Below are 23,925 nucleotides of genomic sequence, written 5' to 3'. Positions count from 1 at the left end.
GGTTTAGGGGTAGGGTTTGGGTTAAGTCTAAATTCTTAGACAATAATGTTGATACAGGATCATCAAAAGATACTGGTCCAGAAACATGTTTTACTTGGCAAAATCAAGGCGACCCTTCAGTTTATAAGGCTCTTAATGATTTAACCATGCCATCTCTGAATGTCTTAAGGTCAGGTTTTTTTTAATCACTCATCATTAGAACCCATTTACACATGGCTTTCAATTCTGACTTGTTTATTACAATTGTAATAAACAAGTGTAATAAACAATTATAATTGTTATAATAAGGCTAACCTATTATAATTTTTTTTTATTAATGTAAACTGATTTTTACAGCTGATTTGAAAACGTCTTTGTTTCTGTTCTGAGTATATAAGGGAAGTGACAAAACAATACTTTGGGAACCTGTAGTCAGAAAAACCCTCATGCAGTGTGTCAGCTAGTTCGATTCTGACTTGTACTTGCTCTAATGAAAATGCCATAATATAGTTCTTAAAAGAATAATAATTATAATTATAATTATAATTGTTATAATAAGGCTAACCTATTATAATTTTTTATTAATCTGTACATCATTTGTTTTGAATAACAAAAGCCTGAACATTTACATGCCACAGTTGATAAATCTACAGGGAAAAATCTATTCCCTTAACAAGTGGTCGACCGATATATCACCAATGCCGATATATCGGCCGATATTTGCCATTTTTCAAATACTGGCATCGGCTGATAAGTTTAAGCTGAGAATGCAGCACCTGAGCACACACACTCTCTCTCTTGAATGGTTAAACAAAGGAATTAATGTAAACAGAAAGTATTATAACGACTGCTTATATATTATTAGTAATAGAAAGGCAAACATTATAATACTTTCTTGTTTGCCATCAGCATTAGGCAAATATGAATTAATATGATTTAAACAAATCTTTGAATGACTAATTAACATTTAATTTCACAAATCTTGCAAACCTATTCGAATCCAGCTGTGAGATCTTCTGAAGTGTTAATTTTTATCCAGCATGATCGTGTATTCACTGTGTGACGGTCGGTCCATGTGAATTTAATGCTTTAAACTTTAAACTCGTGATGCATTTGCCCAATGTCATGTCATTTTACTGTGTGCTGTAAAATGATTATTATCCTTGCTTTATTTGAAAATATGATTCCCAATGCACACAAACTTCCCAGAATACGGAGTTCCCTGTTGGTTATAGTGTTTACTTCCTTTTTAATTATATTTTTATTAAATATTTTTTGTGAAAATACTTTGTCATCTAAAGTATGTTTATTTTACACATTTATAAATTTTTTAATATTTGTCAAATTATTTTACATTTCTTAAAGGGGGGGTGAAATGCTATTTCATGCATACTGAGTTTTTTACACTGTTAAAGAGTTGGATTCCCATGCTAAACATGGACAAAGTTTCAAAAATTAAGTTGTACGTTTGAAGGAGTATTTCTGTTGTAAAAATACTCCTTCCGGTTTGTCACAAGTTTCGGAAAGTTTTTTTGGAGTATGGCTCTGTGTGACGTTAGATGGAGCGGAATTTCCTTATATGGGTCCTGAGACACTTCTGCCGGAAGAGCGCGCGCTCCCGTATAGCAGAGCACTGAGAGCACAACAGACTTCACTGATCAGAGCGAGAGCGTCGCCAAATATCACAAAAGAAGTGTGTTTTTGGTTGCCAGGGCAAGACAACCCTGCACAGATTACCAAAAGAGAAACAGCATTAAGGGACCAGTGGATGGAGTTTATTTTTACAGAGCATCTACGGAGTTGTGCAAGTGTTTGTGTTTGTTCCCTGCATTTGGAAGATGCTTGTTTTACAAACAAGGCCCAGTTTGACGAAGGATTTGCGTATCGTTTATTTCTTAAGGATGATGCAATCCCAACGAAAAAGGGTCACGATCATGTGAACCGCAGGCGGTGAGCAAAACTGCTTCAAATATCTCTGTGTTGTTAACTTAGCTATCAGCGCGTAAGCACATCAAGTAAACAACATGCGATGTTGTCATCAAACTGCACTTTCCACATGTACAGCTTAAAAAAAAAAAAAAAGACGACAAAGTGGAACTTAGTCATTTTCCAAAACCACTAAGCAAATATATACAGTTCCAGTACATACCACAGAGACTGATTGCTGATGCTGCTCTTGTTCATTTTCAGCCTCTGGATCTGATTCTGGATCATAAATAAACGGCTGAATCTGACTGTTAGCCATGGTTTGTTTTGGATGATGGTTTTTGTCTCACGGTAATGTCACAGCTCCACATGCTCTCAACGCAAAAGCCTACTGGGGCTCGTGATTCTTTAGCTCCGCCCACACGTCACGCCTCCAGCCGGTCGTGTTTTTCCGGGAAAAATCGGTACAGACTATCTTTCTCTTATGAATATAATAAAACTAAAGACTTTTTGGAGTTATGAAGGATGCAGTACTACTCTATAGGTACTCAAGATTAACAGGATATTGAGTGAAAACAAGTATTACACCCCCCCTTTAAAAATGTCACATCTAAAGATTTTAGTCCCTTCTCTGTTATTTCTTTCTATATGCATATTTTAGTGCACAAAACCCTGCACTGTTAGTATATATTTACAGTGTAAACCGTAAGAAATCTTACACATTTCAAATACAGGAAACTTCACGGATAACTCACAATCAATGCATATAAATCTTAGTTTTATTAAGTCATATCTCCTACATTAGAGTACTATAAAACAGTACAAAGTTTATATAATGTAGAAATCACATCTAATATTCTAAAACAACAATTAAAAAAACTGTACAAAACCTGGATAAACAAAGTACACAAATAAAACTCATGAAGTTAACAACATGACACATCTCATTTTTTTAGTTTGTGCTTCCCTTTGTCATAAAAAACATTACCCCTACTCTAATCTCTTTATGATGCGGTCCTTTTAAAACTTATTAAGCCCTAAAATCATTAAAAAGCTGTCGATATGCTTTTAAAATCGAACGTAAACTCTGAACAACCCCAAGCACGCTAATGCAATAAATAAAAGTGAAATTAAAATGTTAAAATGACTCACATTCAGCACAACCCACTCATGTCTACAGCTTCATGGCACTTTTAAGGCAAGAAGGTCTGGATTTTGTAGTAACACACAGCTGTAACACCACAGACACGGATGCATGCTAAATACACAACCACTTTGGTTAAAAAGCGCCTTGACGAAACACGTGCCTGCAGTTTTCAGACACCTCAGTGTTCAATCCCTTCCAATCTGTGAAAGGTTTTCCCTGATGAGGGATTTTGAAGACTTGTCTAAGTCAGTGGTGAGTACAGGAATTAAAGTGGCGATGCAGTTACAGCTGAAGGCCACTAGGTGGAGGCAGCGGCTCTGAGTCCTTCGCTCTGATGGATGATGTGATGGAGCTCTGCTTTGCATATTGTGGAAGCTGCGCAGTGCAGAGAGCTGACAGCAGGGGGCTCCTCATCACCTAAAAAACACACGGTCAAAAAAAAACTATTCGCAAAGTATAATCTAATAAAAGTAATTAGTTATCATTTAAGTGATACAGTTTAAATGTAATCAAATGTATCAATAAAGAAATATATTACTATTGCATTCATAAATATGATTTAATAATAATTATTATTTTTTACCACTGTTATTGTTACTGTCAATAAATAAATAAAAATAACTAAAATTAATTAATCAATAAAGAAATAAATTACTATTGAAATAATAGTACAGTACTTTAAAATAAAAAATGAATGTTAAATAATATTGATAATAGTTAACAGTCAGTTAAACTTTACAGTAAGTTGATGTAACTATTAAAAATACTACAATAGCAATCGTAAGAACATACTGTAAAAAAGGTATTTATTATCTATTTCAAAATCATATTTAAATTGTATTATTTAAATTATAAAATGTAACCAATTAATTAAAAAAATATTTACTATTGCAATCATACTACTGTATTGTCAAATAAATAAAAAATATATATTATTATAATTATATATATATATATATTTTTTTTTCAATTTTACATAGTCATTTAATTTATAATAAAAATTATGAATATAAATATATATGTGATATATGTAATAAAAATATACAATATTACTGCTGTACTGTTCAATAAAATTATATTATAATCATTATTATATTCAAAATATGTTTATTTTATAGTTATTTAAATTAATCTAAATTTAGAATGCAATAGTACTACTGAACTGCAAAATAAGATAAAACATTATTTCACAGATTAACAGTAAAATTACAATACTAATATACACTACTAAATATGGATGTCTTCATTGGAAAGATGGTTGACATTGCACTTTCAAATGCAAAATATTGCAAATAAAAAGGCCATATAAATTAAAAAAAAAAAAAACACAACCCTATGTGAAGCTCAATGAACTACTTAGATGTCAGAATATATTTAAATTGCATATATTAAAAAATGTGCATATATATATATATATATATATATATATATATATATATATATATATATGTGTGTGTGTGTGTGACCCTGGAGCACAGAAGCAGTCTCTGGGGTATTTTTGTAGCAGTAGCCAAAAATATATTGTATGGGTCAAAATTATTGATTAAAATTTTATGCAAAAAATCATTAGGATATTAAGTAACGATCATGTTCCATGAAGAGATTTAGTAAATTTCCTACCATAAATATATCCAAACTTAGTATTTAAGTAATATGCATTGCTTAGAATTCATCTGGACAACTTTAAAGATGATTTTCTCAATATTTGGATTTTTTTTCCATGGTCACATATACATATATACAACTAAATAACATATTTATATCTGCTAAATGTGTTATATTCCTACCAAGTCCTGAGGAGGAGGACACGCTGTCGGCCAGAGACGAGTTGTCGGGGTCCGGCGAGAGTCCGTCCATCAGTGGGATGGAGAGCTCGGAGGACGGGACGGACGAGTCGTAGATCCCCGAGTCTCTGGGCATCTCCACCGGACTGACCGATCCGTCGGGACGAGACGAGCCCGCGTCCTGATGAGACGAACCCTCCCCGAGATCCTCCTGAGACAGACTCAGAGACAGCGTCAGGACGTTGCTCCTCACGGGACACTCGCTCTCCGACGGGTGTTTGAGCTTCACCTCGTTCAGGACGAGCCCCGAGTCCAGCTTCTCTGGAGGAGGGAGGCGTTTATTCGGGAGCGGAGGCGGCATGAGCTGCTTCTGGAACCAGTCGGGCTCCTGCTCCGCGAGCTGGTGCATGTTACAGATGGCCACGTACAGCGAGCGGCCCGATTTACTGCGGAAGTAGTTGCGTTTGCTGACGTTGGGCGGCTGTGGCTCGCGGTCGGTCAGACTGAGCTGGCGAGAGTGGAGCCGGGCGAACAGAAGAGGAAGCTGGTCCATCAGTTTGTATTTAGGCGCCAGGCTGAGACAAGTCGGTATGTCGCTCTCGTGAGAGTAATCGAAGTACACCGACATGAAGCGTGAGAGGTCCGAGGACTTCTGATGCTCCTCTCTGAGTTTTTCTGAGATCATCGCTGTGGCCACGATGAACAGGTCTCTGTTTCCGGCGGAGGAGTCGGATGCGGTCGGTTCTCGGTTGTTCTCCTTCGACGTGGCTTTGCCTTTACGGTGGCGTTTCTCCACGAAATACTTCAGGCCTTTGGAGCAGACGGTGATGATGAAGTGAGCCTCGTCGATACGCCGGCTCAGCCACGACATCTGACCCTCCTTACAGATCTCCAGGTGCTCCCAGAGATCCAGCGCCACCTGAGCGTTCACACACACACACACACACACACACACAGAGACACACACACGCACGCACACACACACGCACGCACACACACACACACACACACAGAGACACACACACACAGAGACACACATTAGGCACATTTGAAACTATTTTACTGTATAAAAAAATTATGATATTATTAGCATTCTAAATATTTTATAAAAATATTTAAAAACTAATCAATAATATATATATATATATATATATATATATATATATACATATATATATATATATATATATATATATATATATATATAGTAGTGTAAAAAAAAGAGTATTTAATAATAATAAATACAAATATTTAATTGTACTGTTATTTAAAATAAATAAATAAACGATTCAATAAATAAATGTTACTTTAATAATACTATTGTACTGTATTTACTAATAATAATAACATATTTAATTAAATTATATTACTTTATATAGATAATACAAATTATTATTATTATTACTCAAAATATTTTATTTTGTTCATTATTTAAACAAAAATAAATCAAGAAACATACAACTGCAATAATACTGTGATAATAATACAACACTGTCCAACAGAAAACAAATATTTAGTAACATTGATATCATAATTTTAATTTGACAAAACAACAGTAAAATTACGATAATACTATTTATGAATGTCTTGATTTCTTAGCTTTTAAAACATTTTTCTTTTATTTTGGTGGAAAATCTCTGAGAGACTTTAAAGCTTGTGAGTTAATAAATAAACAATAGTTCATTGAATTTTTGGTAATTGAATTTGTTAATTGAATAAGCTAATTCACTGTGCATTAAACTAATGTTAAATAATAAATATATATTTCTTTTTTTATGCAATAGTAAATGTTGAAATTTACAACTAATATTACTGAAGATTGTAGAAGTATTCATTATTGTTGTTATTGTTAGCTATAACTTGGAATAATTTGGGTGATCAAACAGTCTTCTGCCACTAGAGGTCGTCAACGGCAAACATTTCAAACCGGTCAAACTGAAATACAAGTCTCTTCTGCTCACCAAAGTTGCATTTGTATGATCAAAAATACAGTAAAATGTTGAACTATTATTACAATTGAAAATAACTGTTTTCTATTTTAATATATATTTAAGCATCATTACTCCAGTCGTCAGTGTCACATGATCTTCAGAAATCATTCTGATTTGCTGATGGAAACTGATACATTTTATGTTTCAGGATTCTTTGATGAACGGAATGTTCAGGGGAACAGCTTTTATTTGTTTTGTAACATTCTAAATGTCTTCACGGTCACTTCTGATCAACTGAATGCATCCTTGCTGAAAGTTCTGAACCGAGCCTGACCTCACAGCCGCAGAAGTCCTGCAGGAAGAAGGCGAAGCTCTGGATGACGGCCAGGTGTTTGGGACAGTCTCTGCTGGAGTAACAGAGGAAGATCTTGGGTCTGGGCCAGGGTCTGTCTGAGCTCAGCGCTGTGGTCTGAGATGAAGACTCGGAGCTCTCCTCGTCCAGGTGGGAGTAGATGTTCTCTGCAGAAGAATTCAGATCAGAGACGGGAATCCAACCAGGATCAAATCAGATTTGTAGCGAGTTGAAAAAAAGCACATTTATTGTTTCCATATGATGAGAGCTCCTTTTAGAGCATTGGAAGAACTGAAAGTAAAGCCTAATTTGTCCATGTTAGAGCAACAGATGTTTTTGTCTTACATCACCCCCCAAATCCACCTTCTCAAAAATATACCATGATAACCATATTTTAGCATAGAATACCAGTTATTGAAAAAAATCCCATAAACTTGGAGGCTTAACGCATCTAGAGCAGGATTATTTTAACATTATATTGTATTGTAAAATATTTCCATTTCTTGAAATGTAACGGTAAGGTTCAAACCATTAAAAAATACTAGTCATTATTTTACATAAAATAAACCACTGAAAATAACATTCATTTTTTATTTCAGCAGGTCACTAAAACCATAAAAAATTATTTTTGTTACTTCAAATAAAATGAAAATGTGTTTCAGCTAGTTTTTCATTCATTTAAATAAAAGTTAACTGAAATAAAACAAGTTTTTTATTTTAATTTATTGTGTACCTTGAAATAAAGTAAAAAAGTAAACTAAAACTAAACTACAAAAAAATAAATAAATTTTTATTTCAGCTAGTTGACTAATGCTAAATCCGTAAAAAAAAATAATTTACTGAAATAAAATAAAATACAAAACTTATTATATTATTTCTTATTATTATTATTATTATTATTATATCTTAAACTTATTATATTTCAGCTAGCTGACTAAATGTAAAACCACAAAAACATTTTCATTAATTTAAATAAAATAAACAATACCTGAAATAAAATTGTAAGATGTATTTAAAATTTTTACCCTTTTTTATTTCAGCTAGTTGAATAAAATGAATACCTTTTAAAATGTGCAACTTGAAATAAAATAAATGTTAACTGATATATTAAAGTTAACAAACTTTAAAAAACGTAAACATTTTATTTCAGCTATTTGCCAAAGCAACATTTCTCATCTTCATTTACTTTACTTAAATAACTTAATAAAAACTGAAATATAAAATTAATAAAAACGACGTAAACAAAAATAAAAATAATTTCAAAATATAAATGAAAACTAAAACTATAATTACAATACAATTTATTTATTTCATCTTCTCAATTACTATTACCAGTAGTTTTTATTATTTAATATATTTATTATTATAATATTATCATTATTATAATATAAATTATTATTATTATTAATTATAATAAGAATCATCATCAGAATAATTCCAAAAAATGATATAAATACATATTTAAAAAATTGCATTGGTAATAATTATTTACATTATTATTAGTAAATAATAATTAATAAGTACTACTACTAATAATAATAGTAATAATAAAAATTTAAATATAAATATTAGAATGATTATATTAGTTATTATTATTAGAATATACATTTTAGATTTTAAATTATATTTTGGAAACCAAGGTGTTCTATGAGGTTTTAAGAGGAAAATCTTCACAAAACATTGGAAACTGAGCATCATTTGCTTCTGTAGGATGCCTTACACATGAACACTAAGTTAAAACGAGCAGAGCTGCAGCAGAATGGCGTGAGCGCAAACGCTGAGACTCCATCGCGCATTAATCCTCATAAATGCCGTCAGATTACAGAGATCGTCTTACAGAAACCCGAGCCTCACTAATGCCGGACACACACCTTGCTGTTTCTTGCGACACATGACGGTGAAGAGAGTGGCGAAGGCTGACATGATGACCAGCGGGACGGTGATGGCCATGGCACGGATCGGTCCGGCCCACGGAGAATGCACTGAAACAAACACAAACGACATCTGATCAGTGCCAAAACAGACGCTAAACATTCGAAAGATATACTACGAGCGAGTCTCTTACCTTGGCTCACGTGGTACTGCGTCTGTCTCCTGGTCATGTTGTTGTCATCGCGAAGCTGCAGGAATCACAAAGCAGATTAGCTGTTAAATTGTTCCATGAAACTCAATTAACTGCGCGTGAAATGAATTACGCTCAAACCTCAATTGCGTAAGTTCCTGGAGTGACGTCTTTTAAAACACATGTAGTTTTGGGACAATTTTGCTCCTGCAAGAAAAACCGAGACATTGTTACAAATGTGCAATGCATTTTATTTTTTAAAATGACATGCAATGATAAAATAAGATCTGGGTCATTCAATAAACCAAGAGCTTCTTGGGGCTTTCATTAACAAATCTTGAAACAACTTTAAAGGAATAGTTCATCCAAAATTATGAACACTTCCTCACCAGATCATCCGAGATGAAGACGAATTTGTTTCTTCATCACATTTGGAGATTTGTAGCATTGCATCACATGCTCTGCAGTGAATGGGTGCCGTCATAACGAGAGTCTGAACAGCTGATAAAACATCACAGTAATTCACAGCACTCCAGTCCATCAGTTAATGTCTTGAGAAGGCATTTTTAACATCATACTGTTACTTTCAGCTAAAATAAAACAGTTCCTCCAGTGAAAAAGTGCATCTTCTGTTGTCTCTCACATCAAAACCAAGCCACATATTTGTTTAGGCTTGTAAACTGTGCTTGTGATCCATGCAGATTTCTCTCCTGATTCAGACCAGAGCACATTATTATGGATTATGAACTTACATTTTAGCTTGAAGCAACCTTAATGATGGATTTTTTTCTTACAATCATGCAGCTTTTGTCTTCTCAAGACATTAACTGATGGACTGGAGTGTTGTGGATTATTGTGATGTATTTATCAGCTGTTTGGACTCCCATTCTGACGGCACCCATTCACTGCAGAACAAGTGATGCAATGCTACATTTCTCCAAATCTGATGAAGAAACAAACTCATCCTAATCTCGTATAGACTGAAGCAATAAGCTCTGTGAAGCTGTGGTTTCCAGTAAATTTAGAACAACTAACAATGCCGCTTTGTTGTTATAAATTCACTGTAAACCACGGCTTCACAGAGCTTATTGCTTCAGTCTATACGAGATTAGGATGAGTTTTTATAAAACGGTTATTCCACGGTTATTATTAGTAAGGTTTCACAGAATAAAACGGAGCAAATAAAGTGTAATGATATTAATTCAAACAATATTCCTCCACCAAACAATGTAGCTCCTCAGAAACAGTTGTGGTTCCAAAAAAAGTGGTTGCCGAGCAACACACAAACGTAAACAAAGGTGTATGTTACTTTGTAGCATATTTTACAACAGCTTCAGACTTGGCTCAGCCAATCAGAATCAAGGAGCGGAACTATCAGTTTTATAATAAGGTTCCTATTGCACTCAGTTCGAAGCCTGTGGTGGGAAAGTGAAACGATATCAATGATCTCACAGAGATCCATAGAGCGTCTGAACTCTGGAATCCCCCGTTGGTGGCGTCGCTCACCTCAAATTTCACCTCTTTCTATTACTGCTACAAACAATGGCACCCGGCCCGGCCACAGATATGACCACTGTGCTCTTCTCAAAAAGCCAGGACAATGCTTTACACCCTCTGATAGGAAGAAGATGTGAATAACACGCTTCAAAAGAACCAGGTCGTGTTCCAAAATGACACAAATATGAAACACCTCATGCTGGTGTTGAAATAATAAAACCTCTAAGTGAAATCAATCCCCACATCGTGATTCCAAGAGAATAAAGACTTTGCTTCAGCCAAAGCCTTTCAGAGATAACTCACGAAACACCATAAAAGTGCACATTTAATCATGGAGGGAAATGTATCTTTCCGTTGTTAATTAGCAATTTAGTGTGTCAGTTATTTATTTATTTTTAAATAAAATTAATGATGAACTTTCAATACTTATTTTCTCAAATACTATTATAAGTAGTATTTATTATTATATATAATATAATAGCTATGCTAATTATAACAACTATTATGAAACTAATACATTATTAATACATATTTAATTCACTGCATCAATAATAATTATTGACATTATTATTAATAAATATGAATTAATAACTACTATTTATTATAATAACAGTAATAACAATTTAAGCAAAATTTTATAAATCAAAATAAATTTTTTGAAATTTTGCAAAATATCAATAATTATTGAAAATGATTACATAAAATATTATTATTATTATTATTATTAGAATATTCATTTTTATAATTATTATACAATTTATTTGTAATTTGATCTTCTCAGTTACTATTACCAGTAGTATTTATTATTTAATGTATTTATTATTAATTATAATATTATCATTATTATAATATTTATTATTATTAATTGTAATAATAATAATCATCAGAACAAATCTAAAAATATATAATGAATACACATTAAAAATTATTGCATTGATAATAAGTATTTACATTATTATTAATAAAAATAATTAAGTACTAATACTACTACTAATAATAATTAAAAGAAAAATTAATAGTATATAATATTAGTTATTATTATTATTATTATTAGATTTTATTTGTAATGTCCATTTTTGGATTTCTATTACTAGTATTATTTATTAAATTTACTAATATTATTATTATTATTATTATTTATTAGATAAATAAGTATATTATTAAATACATTTATTAATAATGATGATATAATAACTCATTTATATTCTTGTCACATGTCTTCAAAATATGTCTTGGGCTTCCATTTCTTAACTTTTTTTTTTTTTTTTTTGGCTAAACTCTCAATTGAACGCCGTTTCTCAGTATGGAGAAGAGCAGCATGAGCATACAGTCCTTCTCACAGAAGAAAGAATGTCAAATGCATTTAAATGACACAAGGGTAGGTAAATCTTGATCTGTTTTCAGCTAAACTATCCCCTGAAGAACCCAAAATACATGCCCTTTGCAAAAAAAAAAGAAAGACAGATAGCCGTCTTCTATTTCCCAGCACACTTTCTAAGTGACAGAGCGCCGCTGTAAAAGCTCTCTGCTCTTTACATCTCCGTCTCTAACACGACCAAAACGTGGAAAGCAGCAGAACACGTCCATTTCCCAGAGCTGCAACTCACCGGAGAAGACTATGTATGATTCCAGCTGTCTGGGAAGAGCATTAACCCCGAACATCTCACTTCCAGCTAGAAAAACCGTGTGTGCAAAGCTAACAGTATGCAAACAATTACAGTGCAATTGTGATGCAAACGTGCAAATGATTAGGAAACACTCCTCGGAATGACATAAGAGTGAGCATTCGGGGTGAATTACGAATGCAATCCTGGATTTTCCAATGCAATTACTGTAAACTGCTCACAGGTTTGCAGCGCTTGAGTCTGAAGGGTCCCTCCTGTCGGAGCTTGTAGTACAGGTAGTAGATGGTGAAGCCGAACGTGGAGGGGGCGTGGTCAAACACAACATGCAAATTAGATCCGAGCTGAGAAACATTCAGCATCTTGGGCTTCCAGACTGTCAGGGAAGAGAGAGAAAGAAGAGCACGGTTGGTTTCGGCTTCGTTAGAGGACACTGTTTCACAGATGGATTGGATTTGATATCGTTCTCTCTCTAAAGAACTCACATGGTTTGCAGACGAGGTTATCTGGCCCAAGAAGCACTTCACAACCTGTGAAATACACAAGGAATAACGCAGAGAAATTACTTCTTGCACAATTTTTTCCATAGCAGTCAAGTCAGTTTAAAAATGCATTAAGTAAGAATATGATTGGAAAAATAATAATAATTATATTTTATAAATTATTTTAATTATAAATACTTATAAAATATTTTGTGAAAAATATAAAATGTCTAATAATAATAACAACAGCAACAAATTATATATTTTAAAATAAATTATACAATTATTTTATTAAATTGATGATTATATTATAAACACTCAAATATACATTTGTCATTTTGTGTACCATATTATTACATAATGAAAATATATATAAAAACCTCAAATTAATATTTATATATATAACATAGTAATAAAAATAAAAGATACATATGAAAAATAAATTATATTTATAAATCACATTTAATTATAAATTTGTAATTTTGTATAACAGGATGTGTTTTAATTATTTTTAAAACTACATTAATTTTAAATAAATAAAAATATTTATTTTCCAAAAGCCTAAAAAGATATGGCAAGATATTTTTTTAGAGTATGTTTACTTCTGTGTAAAAAAAAAAAAAAAAAAAAAAAAGATCCATCATTTATTTATCCATTAAGCTAGAAATATAAGACAATAACTAATAGTAAATAATAAGTAATTTCTCATTTTGTGTACCATAATATTTTTAATAAATAGTTTTTTAGTAGCATTAATATTTATAAATATTGAATAATAATAATAAATATTTTATCATGTATTTTTTTTTCTAAAAGTAGGACAAAATAAAACCATGAACATGTTTTGTACAGTATCGCTTCAGGCTTAACACTCACTGTTAGTGCGCAGAAAAGACGGCGGAAAGAAGCTGTCGTTCAAGAAGGTGGGAAACGGTACGATCCGGACCATGAAGTCCGTCTCAAAGGTGAGACCGGTGAAGGGCTGTGAGCTCATCCTCTGGTGGAAAAATACGAAACGGTGCCAAACAGATGAATATGAACATACAAATGAATTCCCACTGAACTGCGTGTCGAATCTAAAGCATGTCATACTTACGATGGTTTTGTAAGAGAAGTTGAGCTGTCGTGGATCCTTCAGGATCATGTGCTGGCACTGCTTTCCCTCGGGATTCTTGTCCTCCAGATACACTCTGAATCCCTTCACATGCTCAATACCTAGCATCGATTAAAGGGGATTAGATCATATGAAAGCACTGATATCAATCCAGATGATTGCAGGACACCTGTGCAACCGATGGCTTTGAAAATGCATCAATTATCAACCAATTCATGTTTGCATTGTACCAAAAAAAACATACTAAAAAGCATAAAAAAGGATATATTTTTGCATTTTATTTTTTCCTGGAGACACTTTTTAATATAAATCAATGATTTTTGCCCCAAAAATGTAAGTGTAGTTTTCAGATAATTTCAGATAAGATTGTGTTAACTGATGCAGTTCACATTTTTTGAGTAAACCACATCCTAAAAAGCATTAAAATTGCCTTTTTTTGGACTTATGTCAGTCAAAGTTTATTGGCTCAAAAATTTAAATGTAGCTTTTCATGGCCATTTTTCACTCTTTCTGATCTGAATAAACATGCTGTTTTTGCTGCTGTACCTTTAAGATACTCAGATAGCCGGTGAAATTCATACTTATTGAATAGATCACAACCTAAAAGCATTAAAAGACTTTTAATGACCACTTTCACTCTTTCAGATCTGAATAAAACCGGTTGATTTGCAACTGTGCCTTTAAGATTTTGTTCACAGAAGCATTTTTAGATCAAATCACATCCTTAAAAAGCATTAAAAGGAACACGTTTGCATTTTATTTGTATTTTTTTGGACCTGGTTTTAAATGTTAGTCAAGGTTTATCGTCTCAAAATATAAATATAGTATTTTATGGCCATTTCCACCCTTTCTGACATGTATAAAAAGGATGTTTTTGCTACTGTACCTTTAATATTTTATATTATAGAATCAATAACATACCAAAAAGTATTAGAGGACACATCTTTGCAGTTTCTTAATTAACTGATTTATTTAGGGACTATGGATGAAAAGAAGCCAATTTGGCTAAATCTGACATATGTTTATATGTGTGTGCAGTGTCTCTCATTTAATTAAAAAAAAAAAAAAATTATATATAATATTTATTTTTATTTTTTATTATTATTATTAATTAATTAATTTTTTATTTATTTTATTTTATTTTTATTTTTTTTAGATAATGTTTAATGACTCAATGTTGGAAATGTAGCTTTTTACTACCATTTCCCACCCTTTCTGATCTAAATAAACAAGCTGTTTTTGCTTCTGTACCTTTAAGATTCTCAGTTAACTGGTGCAGTTCTTGGACAAAACACTGAAGATGCATATATAATTGAAATGTAGATTTTTACATTTTATAATAAGTTTATAAGATTGTGAAACACCAAAGACAGCTGTAAACCTGCTTGAGTCCCGCCATTAACTTTCAGGACTGGGAACTGCATGAAACTTTTTCTCCTTTTTTAACCATCCTTTCTTTCCCTCGGTTTCTTTATTTTATTAGCACCTCAGAAGACAGAGCGGACGGGAGCGTGCGTGCCAGCCGAGTGTTCCCGTGCCCTTTAAAGTGTGCCAGCATGCCTCCCTTTAATTAGATTTGGGTCTTATCAGTTGCAGAGGGAAGAGGGGAGAAGAAAAGGCTCCCGCACACATTCCGTGTGGTTCTGATTACCGCTGCGGGGAGCGGCCTGATGGGACGGGTGTAACTCCACACCTCCACCAGCTCACAGATATCATCAAGAGAGAGCCGCCCCGTCACACACAACCTTCAAAAACACCAGTGAAGGAGGAGAAAAAGCTGTGGAACCGGTTGTGTGTCTCGTTTTCTCGAGGGCTGTTTAAGTAATCAAAAATAATAAGTATTATGAACTAATAATTTTTAGCATTTATTAATCAAGGTTAATGTAATTTCTAGTAATGCACTATTATGTTTTCAGTTGGTGTGTGAACAAAACTTCACTAAACATTCAAGCATGTTTGAATAAATGTATGCAATGAAACAAGTTTTTATTATATTCGAAGTAAAAATAAAATTTCTCAACATAATTATAAAAAAATAATAATAATAATCTTTTAAATGATTGTAAAAGTTTTATTATTAAAGATTAAAATGCATAAATTAAATTGATTATTATTAAATTTGATTAATTAATTGAAACATTATTTTAGACTTTTTTTATGTGTATTTTTGGCTAAATTAAATCTCTCTACAAAAATGCATTTTGGTTCATCACTATTAAAATATAAATTTTCATTTTATGTACAAACATATAATAACAAAAAAAAAGATATTTCTAAATAATATTAATCTAGATCAGGGATTTTCAAACTTTGTTTTTTACCCTAAAATCTGCAAGTGAAGCATCTTCTGCAAAGTTAATATTTCAGTAATTAAAAACAGATTTTGCATGTTAATGGTTCTCTAACAATGGTTAATGGTCACATTAAATGAATAAACAAGAGCTTTTTTATGCATATTTATATATATATATATAAAAATAATTTTGCTCTCAAAGACAGTACAATTGATTTAATTAAAAAGACACAAATGTGACTACATTTGAAACCAAATGCTATTGCTTTTGGTTTGTCACAGAACGAAACGAAAAGAGAGAACAGATGAAGAGGATGTATTTTGTGAAGAAAAATGGCATACGATAACTGAATATGTGGCAGTGCAAATTAGATTTGTGAAGGACTAAGTGAAAAATTACTAAAATTTTGGCCTTTTGAGATATTTTTTGTCCTTTTTGGAGGTTAAAACACATTGCTGGTCACAATAAGCTTTCATTGCATGCAAACGAGCATCTTCAAGACCTTTCTAAAATATCTCTGAGGATGAATAAATGATGCATTTTCATTTTTTAGGTGGACTGTCCCTTTAAGCTCAGTGCATGAGGACAGGGCCCGCACCCAAGGCTTTCTTCTTTGAGTTTCTTTAATATACACCTGAGCTGTGTCAAGTCCTGCCCCAGTCAAAAGGATTAACCTCCAGCGAACAACAGGCCACATTGTCCCACTCGTCATCCGAAAGCTCGCATTACCAAGTTCAATAGCGCCCTGGCAGACGGAAGCGAGGGACATCCCCGTCTTTCTCTCAGCCACACACGCACACATTCCTCCCAGGACAGAAATCACAGCACTGCTGTGTGCCGATCTCTTCCCGTCCAGTGCACGGATCCGTGAGACTGTCAGGGCTGAAGAATAATGCGTCCCGGGAGGAGGGAACCTGCAGCTTTGATCAGGAAGAGCAGCCTTTCTTTGAGCTCCTGTTCCATTCTCTCCAGACAGGAGATGGACTGAGATAAATCACCCTCATGTGCAACCACCTGTGCAACACACATGCACTTTACAATGCGCTTTGTTCTGGGTTTGTGCACGCTAATGGAGAGAGCAGGCGCGCAGAACTCTGTTTCAGGACTGTGTGGAGACACAAACTTCTCCAAACTGAATCACAAACAGTGACCAGAATATTATTTTCACAGCAGGTCAACTTCGCCATTAAGAATCTATTTTGTATTTTTTGTGTTTATGTTTTTGAAAGAAGTTTCTTCTGCTCATCAAGCCTGCATTTATTTGATCAAAAATACAGAAAAAGAATGTAATATTGTGAAATATTATTACAATTTAAAATAATTGTTTTTAAATGAATTATACTTTAAATTATCATTTATTTCTGTGATGCAAAGCTGAATTTTTAGGATCATTATCACATGATCCTTTAGAAATCATTCTAATGTGATGATTCATTATCAAAGTTGGAAAGAGTTAAACAGTTAAATGTTAAATTGATAAAAAGTGATAGTAAAGAAAATATATTATTATATATATATATATATATATTAATAAATGCAGTTTTTTAACCTTTTATTGATCAAATATATCAGACATATCATAATAAATCAGAATATTAGAATGATTTCTAAATGATCATGTGATCGACTGATGTTACATGTGACACTGAAGCTGGAGGCATGATGCTGAAAATTTAGCTTTGCATCACAGGAATAAATTATTTTTTTAAAGTATATTCAAATAGAAAACTATTATTTTAAGTTGTAATAATATTTCACAATATTACTGTTTTTTCTCTATTTTTGATCAAATAAATGCAGGCTTGATGAGCAGAAGAAACTTCTTTCAAAAACATTAAAAATAGTAATGTTTTTTTTTTTAACTTTTGGTCTGTACTGTATATATAACACTAATATATATATATATATATATAGTAGTTATATATATATATATACTAAGTGCAACTACTAAATAAGCAAAAAATATATAAATATATAGATATAAATATATAAAAATCTAAGAAATTAACCTAAAAGCAAATAAGAAAAAAGTAAAAAATGGTAAATAAAGTATAAAAATACAAGAAATATATATTAACATACATAAAATCTAACAAATGACAGTGCAAACTAAAGTACAAAAATAAAAAATAAAAAAATGCAAAGAAACATTGCATAAACTATCAGTCATTATTATTTAAGACAAATTCACACTAAATGCAACTACTAAATTAGGCAAAAAAGTAAAAAAATTAAAGTGCAAAAAAACAAATATTTATTAATATATAAATATATAATAGAACAAATTATACTTAATGCAACTAAGTGCAAAAATGTAATATGTATTAAGAAATACACAAACATAAACATGCATATATATATACACACACACACACTTTGTTTTGCATATATTATTTGCATTTAGTGTAATTATTCATACACACACACACGCATATGCTCACCCTTCTTTAATATCTGACTAAATGCAACAATTCTTGGTTGCATTTTAAGTGAATCTGCTAGATAATACAGTCTGATGTCACCCTAAATCTGAACCTCTTTGTGATTACGTCATGTCTCTTTACGACTGTTGTTAACTGCTTTTGCAAATGTCGGGTGTTTCAAAGCAGTTTCTCCAACACAGCTGAGAAGAAACCTACCGAGCGGGCTGGCCATCCAGTGGACCACCACAGCCGCCTGACTGTCACAAGACAAATGAGTGAAGCTGATGTTGTTCACTTCGTGGATGGCGTGTTTCCCCAGCAGATTCCAGTTCAGAGAGCAGTCTAATTGGGACAGAAAGAGCAGGAACACAAAGAGAGAGAGAGAGAGAGAGAGTCAGGCAGTGTTTCTCAGTGAGAACATCGGAGAGATTCTTTGGCAAGCGCCGAGAGAAAATATGCAGCAATATTTATGTGAGGAGACGCTCTTTCCCTCCCCCTTCCTTCCTTGCTTCTTTCTTTGACTCGTCTCTTTCTCCTCGCCGGCTGCAGATATAAGCAGGTATAGGAAGAGGAGCAGCCCTTTGTGTCCCCCAAACCCCATCGCTTTATTATTTTACCCAATCCCTATTGTGATGCTAACCAGAATCAGTGTTCCCGTTCAATCACACACAATGGAGACTGAATGCCGAGGAGAAACGGGGATTAGCTACAGGATGAGAAACTTGACTTCTCACGGACAAGAGCTCACCAAGCTTGACTGAGACAACTTTTGGCATTTACAAGAGAATAAATGCTATATTAATCCAAGCAGAGAGAATCAATTAGGGCGAATCATACAAAGAACATTCCCGGGTCATATTCCACACCGAAAATCACTTTATATAACATTTAGATAAAAGAATACATTGTTTTAAATGCAGAGAACGTCATTTCTTTGTCTCTAGCGTCACCGAATGGAACATTAATGACTGTTTTTAAACAGGTTTTGCCTAAATACCCTTCCCTGCTTTCTATTGGCTGGCAAACCGATAGTCCCGCCCCAAATTCATGCCATTGGTTGAACCAATGTTTCTCAAATAAATTTAGCAATGTTGTGACTTTTTGAGAATGAATACTGCAACGTCCAAAAATATGACAAACACTAAATTTAAAGAAAATTAAGAACTTTTTTTATTGTTATTACTTTTGACATTGTTTTAGTGAAAATTAAGCACCAATTGTTTTCTTATTAAAATAAAAAATATTTTTATGGAAAATTACAATAATTAAAAAAAATGTCATTACCATAATGCAAAATAAATAATTATATATTATTTAAATTTTAAAGATCAATCAATATCATGTGTACTGCCTTTCTTTAGCTGATTTAAATAATTAATAAATAAATAAATAAATTTTTCACAAACAATTATCATAATGCAAAATTAAATAAAAATGTATTTCAAGTGCAAAGTGTTGATGCATTAATGTAGTATGTGTACTGCCTCTTTTTAATTTACTATTTTATTTTAATATATGCAGATTTAAAAAAAATATTAAAAAAAGTATTTTCCTAAACAATTCTTATTACCATAATGCAAAATAAATAATAAGTTGTAAAGTATTGATGCATCAGTGTAATATTGTACTGTCTTTTTATTTTATGTTTTGGTTCGTTTTACTTAATGATTTAATTAATAAGTTTAAAAAATAATAATTTTCCCAAACAATTTTCGTTATCATAATGCAATTTTAATTCACACCAAATTTAGTTTATTATGCTTTTATTTTTAATTTCTCGCTGATCAAAAAAAAATATTAAATCAATCACACACCTTTATATATAAATATATATATAATTTATCAAAATGTATCAATAATGCTTGAATAATATAAAGAATTATCAATCAAATTAAAGAATAAAATAATATTTTTTGAGTTTGTATTATAAGAGTTTGTTTTGTGATTTGAGAAGGAAAGCATCCAGATGCAGTTTATGAGACTTTTAAATAAACATCAAAATCTTAAAAGAACTGATAGGAGTCAAAATAAAGTTATTTTGTTTGTGCAAAATAAGATTATTAACTGTACAGTTAGACACGGTCTGATAATAAAGCATCTTACTGTCGTATCGAAACGTGACTCCGAGTTTGCGTCCGCTGTCGTCTGCGCTGGAAAACTGCGTTCCCTGCAGAGAAAGAGAACGGGACACGGTTTAGAAAATGAATGAGACATGAATGCAACATCTGAAGTTGACTGTAAAGGCAGCGTTGAGGCCGTGCAAGAGAAAAAACAGCGACTTGTGTAACAAAAAAGAGAGTTCAAGCCTTGAAAAGCAGCAGCACTTCATGTGGTGACAGCCGAAGCACACAATCCCACAATTATGAGACTCCTGGCACTCAACAACACAGCGCTCGGTGCCAAAAGACTAATATAACCCTGTCGTAACGCACAATACAGCACCGGCTGACCCAGAATCAGCCGTGTGATTCTCACGTGAGATAACGAAGGGACTCCAGAGCAAAGAAGTCAAAACAAAACGCTTGCGTGACAGACGCTGCGTGAGACTCCAGCTCTGTTATCAGTGTGCAAGATCAGGCCGGATGTCTAAAACAAAAAGAAAGATACATAAAACAGGGATTATCAAATAAAGTCAGGGGTGAAGGATCCTTGCAGACGTTGAGTGACACTAAAGAGACCTTGTAAATCACTAAAGTGATCTTATCGTCTTCCTCGTCTTATCTGGGATAAAGGAAGTCATCTGACATTGTTGGACGACACACGATTCACTCCGAACCAGCAGACGAGAACTAACACAACCTCAACAATAAGATACAAAAGCATGCAAAACAAAGAATATCAGTGATCGCAGGATACTTGTGCAGGATAGTTATCGCTAAATATTTATTTTGAAATTAAGATGTTCAACAAGGACCTCCCATGCTTGAGTGAAAATATTTGCATATCCTTGAATCGGGGTATATTTGTGTTTTTGTGTTATAATTAGATGAGGCTTTGTTAAAGTCACTAAAACTAATATTTAAATCTTAGAAAGTTTGAAAAAAAAGTTAAATGCTTTATATATATATTTTTTTTAATTATGCAATATGCATTTCTAAAAATAATATTAATAAAATATTGTATTTGTTATATAATTTTGTTAGTAATATTTTTGAATATACGCTGTTTATTTGAGTTGCCCTTAATGTGATTTGTCTGTTTCAGGGTTTATTAATCACAGTATAATTTAATATTACAGTTTTGGGTAATATTTTGAATTAGTTTTTATTTTTATATTTTCTTTTTCAGGTTTTTTTTGTAATTTCTTCAGTAATAATGTTGATTTTAAAAAAAAACTTTTTATTAATACCATTTAGGTTTTATTTATTTTTATTTGAGTTTTTATTTATTTTCAGCTTCCAACTTCAGCTGCCACTTCAAAAAATTATTTTTACAATGTATATGAGGGACAAAATGCATATTAGAAATGGATTAAATTAGGACAAAATACAGAAAATTACTTTATTTTCAGACATTTTACCATGGTAAAACTGTATTTTTAATCAATAACCATGTTAATACCTAAATACAGTATCTTATTGAAAATATAACAATGGCAGCCACTGATTTCTTAGTTATTATTGCCCTGTAAAATGAAAACCGTCAAAACAATACGAACACACCTCATGAATTGCATCAGCGTCTGTATCAACACATAATGCACCTGTCTGTGTCACTCTGAGAAAGCAATGTTCAATGCTGATCTGTTTTTATCCAGGTTTGGAGCATCTCTACTCCCCGTATAATCCATTTTTTCTCCAAACACATAAATCATTGGGAGCTTTCCTGCAAAACGCCCCACTGGAAACCTCAACAACCACAAAACAGACAGACTTTTCTGCTGCCAGTCCAGTAAACGTTAAGGATATTTGTCTTACATTAGAATAAACTATGCAGCTATGCATCAGGGGAAACTGTAGACCCGTTGCTTGGCATAAATTGCTTGCGGGAAACTGCTGGTTAAATGAGGTCTGCAATGGTAAGTGAACAGATCTGTGGACTTCCTGAACTAAAATAATCCAGCAAACAACCTAATTTAGCAAAAGCACTTATAATTAATGCAAACCGATCAGTGAGCTGCTACTAAACACATGCACAAGAGTAATCAGACTTAATGACATCCTCTGCCCCATTTCCACAGGATGTGCACTGATGAGGGCGTGACCTCTTGACCTGTGTCTCGCTGACCCTGTACCTGGACTCGATGTACAGCTACAGACAAACAGACCAGGGTTATTCTGGACTATTACAAATGTTTGTGTTACTTGAAATAAAGCTGAGAAAATTAGATAGAAATATACATTATTTTAGATAATAAAAATGACAAAAGAGCATAAATTTACCTAATTCAAATTTGTATGTTAAATGCTAATAATAAAACATATAATATATAAATGAAAAAAAAAAAAGACCAAAGAAATATAAACATCTACAGACAAATAGAACAGGGTAAATAATATATATATATATATATATATATATATATATATATATATATATATATATATATATATATATATATATATATATATATATATATATATATACAATTTTAAAATTAAATTAGAAACTGGACATAAATTAAAAGTAAAAAAAAATGAATTCTAAATAGTAATATTTAAAAAAATGACAAAAGCACAAATACTTTGACAAATTTAAACCGTGTTGAAATATGTTTAAAGTACAAAAGTTACTAGCTGAAAAAAAATTAAAACAGAACTAAAAATAAAATGAAAATAAAGTAATTAAAACAAATTAATAAAACAAATCTTGCTAAAAAAAAATGGATTTTTTAAAATAACTATTATGTATATTTATATTTTTAATAAACTGAAATGTGTCCTTGGCAATTATCTAAAAAATTATTTTAAGTCCTAAAATTACTAAATGGAAATAAAAAATAAGACCGAAATAAAAAATGTTTACTTAAATTTGTAATATTGTAATATTACAAAATATAATAAAAATGTCAAAAGCAAATAATTTAACTTACTAAAATGTAAACAAAACTAAAAATATCTAAAAAACTAAAAATACAAAAATTTTAACTAATTCAAATATTGATAAAAACTACTAATAATAAAATAACACTGAAACAGACATGGATGTTATAACAAATAAATAGCATTTAAAAAAATTAAAAAGGCTTTGTTTTCTAGTTTTCAACAAACCGTATTAAAGTATTAAACTTCAGTTTTGTGTTTCAAAAACATTTTCCTTCACTTTTCTCTTTTCCTCTTTAAAACCTGCAGTTCCTGCTTTTACTGGGAAAA

The 23,925-nt window shown here is 32.1% G+C and overlaps 1 protein-coding gene across 1 annotated transcript in view; it reads right to left on the bottom strand.

Annotated features, from left to right (window-relative positions):
- Nucleotides 1-2,662: 2,662 nt before the first annotated feature.
- The window catches only part of LOC113055450 (interleukin-17 receptor D-like), a 39,674-nt gene continuing 18,411 nt past the window's right edge, over nucleotides 2,663-23,925 (bottom strand). The window contains exons 2-13 of the mRNA XM_026221767.1: nucleotides 20,717-20,780; nucleotides 18,830-18,955; nucleotides 13,879-13,997; nucleotides 13,659-13,779; nucleotides 12,786-12,830; nucleotides 12,525-12,676; nucleotides 9,323-9,388; nucleotides 9,185-9,239; nucleotides 8,991-9,101; nucleotides 7,102-7,286; nucleotides 4,840-5,755; nucleotides 2,663-3,469 (exon numbers count right to left, since the gene is read on the bottom strand). Coding sequence (XP_026077552.1) covers nucleotides 3,351-3,469; nucleotides 4,840-5,755; nucleotides 7,102-7,286; nucleotides 8,991-9,101; nucleotides 9,185-9,239; nucleotides 9,323-9,388; nucleotides 12,525-12,676; nucleotides 12,786-12,830; nucleotides 13,659-13,779; nucleotides 13,879-13,997; nucleotides 18,830-18,955; nucleotides 20,717-20,780 — 2,079 coding nt within the window. The 3' untranslated portion in view covers nucleotides 2,663-3,350. The remainder of the gene's footprint in view (nucleotides 3,470-4,839; nucleotides 5,756-7,101; nucleotides 7,287-8,990; nucleotides 9,102-9,184; nucleotides 9,240-9,322; nucleotides 9,389-12,524; nucleotides 12,677-12,785; nucleotides 12,831-13,658; nucleotides 13,780-13,878; nucleotides 13,998-18,829; nucleotides 18,956-20,716; nucleotides 20,781-23,925) is intronic.

This window comes from Carassius auratus, chromosome 36 (genome assembly GCF_003368295.1).
Source record: "Carassius auratus strain Wakin chromosome 36, ASM336829v1, whole genome shotgun sequence".
In the NCBI taxonomy this organism is placed as follows: Eukaryota; Metazoa; Chordata; class Actinopteri; order Cypriniformes; family Cyprinidae; genus Carassius; species Carassius auratus.
This window is presented reverse-complemented; position numbering and strand designations above follow the sequence as displayed.